Source organism: Gossypium raimondii, chromosome 5 (assembly GCF_025698545.1).
Source record: "Gossypium raimondii isolate GPD5lz chromosome 5, ASM2569854v1, whole genome shotgun sequence".
NCBI lineage: Eukaryota > Viridiplantae > Streptophyta > Magnoliopsida > Malvales > Malvaceae > Gossypium > Gossypium raimondii.
Genome location: NC_068569.1, coordinates 34,543,440 through 34,548,917, shown reverse-complemented (window position 1 = coordinate 34,548,917; position 5,478 = coordinate 34,543,440). Strand labels below are relative to the sequence as shown.

Sequence of the window (5,478 nt, the reverse complement as noted above, 5' to 3'; positions counted from 1 at the left end):
ATTGTTTGGATATTGTATAAAACTTATTTTATTGTTAATTTTGTTATTATTTTAAAGATATTTGTTAATTTTTATTATTATTTTAGAGGCATTTGCTTGTTAAGTTGCATCTATTTTAGTGTTATTTAAGTATACATATTTTTAAAATTTATTTTCAATTTGTTGGGAAATATTTATTTTGATGTTTTTAGTATTTTTGATGTATTATATATTTTTTAAAATTATATAAAAAATAGTATAAAAATTAATATGGGCGGGCCAGGTCAGGCCCGGGTTTACCATTTTTATCCGCGTCAAGCTTAGATAAAATTTTAGGCCCATTTTTGGGCCAAGCCGAGCCCGGGCCTAACAAACGGACTTAAAATTTAATTGAGCCCAGCCCGGCCCATGCACACCTCTAGTTGCAGGTAGGAGTGTTACATTTCGTATATCATAATATTAATAAATTTAAATACTATTTAAACGCATATTTTAATATGTTTAAAATGTAAAACCAAATTTTCTATTGCACTTTTCAAAATCAATATTAAACAAATCCAAACTAATAAAATTCCATTCAAGATCATTCGATTAGATTCTTTAAAAAATCATAATACTGCATATTAACGGTATCCATTTCTAAAACGGGCAGAACTGTTACCTCCTAGAAATGGTGTCTCAGCTTGTTAAGAAAAAGATTTTTGGCAATTCAATTACAATCGCTGGCTTTACATATCTACTTCTCTTTAACATAATGAGTATTCACAATACATCTGATTTGGGAAAACAATTACAAATAATAGGGTAAAAAGAAAAAAAAAATCATCCAGTTTGGGTTCAAAGTGCAATCAAATGCAGCACATCCTGCCTGTGCCTCTATGCCACTCTGACTCTTCCTAAACCACCCATTTCAAACATGGACATGAAGGTATATAACCTTTCAAATACATGAAAAAAATCTGAATATATCCATGTTGAATATAGACTTGAATCTTAAAAATCCCATCACAGTTCCGACCTGATCCTGGTGCTTGGAAAACAAAGCAATTTCGTTCTCCCAGCTCTCAGGATAATTGAATAGCAAGGGATTAATGGAAGATATAGGAATTGAACTGGGATGTATATACACGCTACTCAAGGAGCTTGTTACAGGTGCCAGCACCGACAGCGGCTGCGAGATGCCATGCGGAATGAAGGAAAGGTGTCCCGGGAAACATATCATCTGCAATGAAAAGAGCACCTCCCAACAGTGATGACATCTTATGCACGTTGTGTGCTTTCCTTAATTCTGGATCTTTTATTGCTCTTTTCGCAAATGCTACCTGTAATGGATTATGGATGAAAGAGAGTTTTCAGTAAAATAACAGTTTCAGCCCACAAGTTTGATCAAATTGTATTGTTAAGCTGAAGCATTGAGCCAACATCAGGTATAATGGGTTCTAACTATACACCATGAATTGATATGTATTCCAAAAAGAAAATTATATATTTTGGTGGTTTTCATGTCCGTTGTACGCTTTGTGGCTGCCAAAATAATATATATTACATTTATTTTTTAATGCATTTGAAGTTAGGATATAAATTGTGAGAATAAAATATCAATATATAAAAAATATATTTGTTATGTACATCTCGGAGTTTTATAGGTTTTAATTAAATAGAATAAATTGCAACAAGTTTGCCTCAAGAAATTTAATCAGAGCTAGTTACCTCCATCATTCCAGTGTGAATAGCCGAAACCATTAAAGGCTGAACTGGTAGAAGTAAAGCCGTAGCTGCCGTTAGTAACTTTGGGTTCTCATTCCGAATAGCTCTTGATAAACACTGTAAAAATAATATTGAGTTATAAAATTTTAGAAATTAAAATAGAAAACGTAGCACCTATGCAACTTGTACGTTAAATAGATGAATATTCTTAATCAAGTCTGCCAATGGTGCATAATAAAAATGCTTAAAAATTCCAAGTTAATTGGAATACAAGCATACTTAAACTTACCACAGTGGCAGTGGCTATCATTGTATAGTCGGCCCACCTTAAGTATTTCCTCAGCTTTCCTCTAGAAGAATGATACAAAGTAGAGGCAACTCCAACTCCAATAAGTGAATTAGCATACAGCTTAGTATTAAAATTTCTCCTGCATCCATGTAAACACAGTTTTTATTAAAACATATTATTTATGCCTGGCATGGATATATTCTTTTTCTTTTTCTAAAATGTTTTCTTGGAAAAATCATATCCTCACACCCATATGGTGATACCCATGGTTGAACAACCAACCAGTTAGACCTCCAATTTCAGCTTCAACTATCTTGAAAACGTAGAAAGCATAAATTAATAATAAAAGATAATTTCATTAAAAGTATAAAAGAATAAGAAACATATATTTATACAAAAAAAAAAAAAAGCTACGATGAAAATGAACTGAAACATAATAAAAAAGCCATATTCTTTTGTTGAAAAAAATCCCAAATTGATAAAGCCAGAAAATCCGGTTAGTGCCCATTTTTTCCAATTCCCAGTTTTCGATTTTTTACTGATTCTGTGCTGTTCACTAATTTTCTGGTTTAATTTATATGGTTGAATTGTCGGACTAATCGCTTCCCGATCAACCCATTGAATCAATCCAGTCCGTTTTTTCAACCATGCCCGTATCTAGAAATATATCGGACATAGATGTCAAACACAGATGCTTTAAATAGGACTGTAGAAGCAAATTAATAGATTGATAGATTGATATCCTTTTTATGATGAAAATTAGAGAGAATATTACCTAGGGGCCTGGATCCCAAGAGCAATAAAGGGGAGTGATGTCAACACATTGGCAACTGTCTCCACAAGATTCTGGTCCCCTAACAAATATTTTCAAAGCTTAGCATAGGCAAAGAATCTTAGATAGCAAAATTGAGAGCCAAAACATACACCCTTAAACTGTTTTTCTCGAATTTAAGTATGAGGGTCAGAAATGGTATGTGTCTAAGAAAAGCATATTAGATTTTTTTCTATGTTTTTTCTTGTATTTGGAGGCTCCTTGAAAGGATCATAGCCCTATAGCCATGTCCAAAAACAAGTCAGACACAATTACTTCGAGAAAAATGAATGTCATTAGTACTTATTGCCATACCTTGCATACAACATCTTACAGGCCTTAAACAAGCTGGTCTCTGTTGCCATACCCTGAAAAACAGGTTTAAGCAAGTATGTTATATGGAGATCACAGGCAAAACTAGTGCATTCACGAGGCTTTCTAGAAATAAATTGATAAGATAAGATTTAAACAGACCAACACTAGAGATATTTATTGCTTTAACTTACTGCATCAATAGTGGTTGATTTGCTGTAATGAATGATTTATCATGACTGGATTGGAAATCCCCTTGTTGGTTAATCTCCTCTAATGCAGATTGTGAATGAGGAAACACTTGCACCCCATGCAAACCCTCTAAGGCTTTACTATGTCTTAGTGCATTGGGACTCATGATCCTCGAAAGAAAGCGAAAAAATTTTTAGCTGCCAGCAAAAACTTGCTGGCAATGGTTGGAAGAAGAGCGTAAGGTGCAATTTTTGTGCTAACCTGTGTACAAAGAAGCAATGTTGGGATCAAGTGCTAATATATGACACTCTTCATTTTTCTGTAAGTACTTATGTCTGATACTCTTACGCTTATTTGGGTATGCGTATAGGGATAGTACCCTCCAAATAATGGAAAAATTAGAAAAAAAAATTAAAGCTTATCGGATAAGACACTCACAACAAGTCCGAGTAACATAGATATATATCGAATTCATGTTCAACAAGTTAAGCATATAATAAGGCTTCTAATAACACCAATTTGAAGAATTAAAATTGTCCTATGAATTAATGGGAGGTATAGTTTGATAGATATTAGTTTTTTGAACGCCAAAAGAAGATCAGTTATAAAGAACCTATTCATTGTATGGCTTTCATTGGGAAATAAACGCAAACATTTAGTGAACGATGTCAATCTATGCAGTTAATTAAGCAGCACCTGAAACTTCAACCAGAATAGCAATCTAAACATGAATGATCCTCCGATTATACGAAGAAACGTTAAAAAATTGAACATACCCTTACATAACTGTATCCAATATCATACCCTAGTCTGAATAACATATACTACTCTCATAATATATTTCTTCCAACAATTTTAAGCATATGATCTAACCTGTGAAAAACCCATCATAAACCACCAAATTGTGCATTCAGCAACTTCCAATACCAAATTGTGATTTATCCATTAAGAATCCAGCAGCTTTGAAGAGAAGCCTTTTGATTTCAAATACTCCCTAAGAACTAGTTTTAGATAGCTAATCCATTCAAAACCCAGGGGAAAAAAAAACCAGAAATGGGTTCCCAAGATACAAGCAAAAGAAGCAACCCCACATCAAGAAAATGGAAAACAACATCATTCCGGAGAATCAAAAAACAAATACACTGTATGTATGCATCATTATCATCATTACTAATAAGAAACATATGTGCGGATGCATGTGTATATGTGTGTATGTACGGAAGTACCTGGGAAGATGTGGGGCAAGCTGAGAAGAGAAGTGAAAGGATTGAAAATGCAGCCGAGGAGCTAAATTTTGATCCTTCAGTTAGAAAAAAAGTATAATTTTCATTAAGAAAATAAGAGAAAAACAGGAACAGAAAGAAGAAGAAGAAGAAGAAGAAGAAGAAGAAGAAGAAGAAGATGGCAATGAGACAGGAATTTGTCTTCAATTGAGTGTCTGGATATTCTCCTATGCCTAATAAATATTCGCCACCTATACGCCAGTAGATTTGATTATTTAAGTAACCATTTATAGGGTTTCGGTTAAACTGATTTAATTGACTGAAACCTTTTTTTTTTATTCAGTTAATAATTTAGAAAAAAAATCAAATATTCGTTAATTTAATTTGATTTAATCCAATTTTTTTGTTCATTCAGATTTATGAAAAAAAAGTATCGATTAATTTAATTTGATTCTCAATTATTTGGTTGGAAGTGGGATAGGGTACAACTTGAATCCTGTAATTTAATCCTTAATTATTAATAATTCTTTTTAAATAAAATTTTTAATTATAGTTTCCAAAAGTTTATGATTTTTGCGACATGTCATAGGTGATAATATCTTAAGGGGGACGAAATTGATAATATATTGCAGAGTAGGGTTCATCTCACTCAGCCATCAGCCCTCTTTAAAGGAGTTTTTGTTATGCATCTACTCTTTTTCTTTTTTTTTATCAATTTTAAATATTTAGCTCTGAGTTTTTTTATATTTAAATTCAACATAGATTTATATTATGTAAAAATCAAATAAGCTTAATATATAATTTGATATCTAAATTTGGTATTTTTTTCTAATGTAGTATTTGTGTTATTTTTTTATCTAATTTGATACTTGTATTTGACAAAAGTTATACATTTTGGCACCCCAAATATAAAGAAGTTAACTTTTTAGCATTTAATTCGGATTTTAGAATCGATTTTATAAAAA

General features: G+C 32.1%; 1 protein-coding gene across 2 annotated transcripts; it reads right to left on the bottom strand.

Moving 5' to 3' along the window:
* Positions 1 to 662: 662 nt before the first annotated feature.
* On the bottom strand, positions 663 to 4,756 carry LOC105765844 (uncharacterized). Of its 2 annotated transcripts, XM_052630065.1 has the most exons (7): positions 4,517 to 4,756; positions 3,293 to 3,551; positions 3,102 to 3,154; positions 2,751 to 2,829; positions 1,976 to 2,114; positions 1,690 to 1,803; positions 663 to 1,301 (listed from the first exon to the last, which is right to left on the bottom strand). In XM_052630065.1, the coding sequence occupies exons 2-7, from the start codon at positions 3,454 to 3,456 to the stop codon at positions 1,110 to 1,112; spliced, it is 741 nt and encodes a 246-aa protein (XP_052486025.1). In that variant the 5' UTR covers positions 3,457 to 3,551; positions 4,517 to 4,756; the 3' UTR covers positions 663 to 1,109. The 2 variants fall into 2 exon arrangements, with proteins under 2 accessions (XP_052486025.1, XP_052486026.1); XM_052630066.1 differs by lacking the exon at positions 4,517 to 4,756 and having other exon boundaries at positions 3,293 to 4,507.
* Between the last annotated feature and the right edge of the window lie 722 nt (positions 4,757 to 5,478).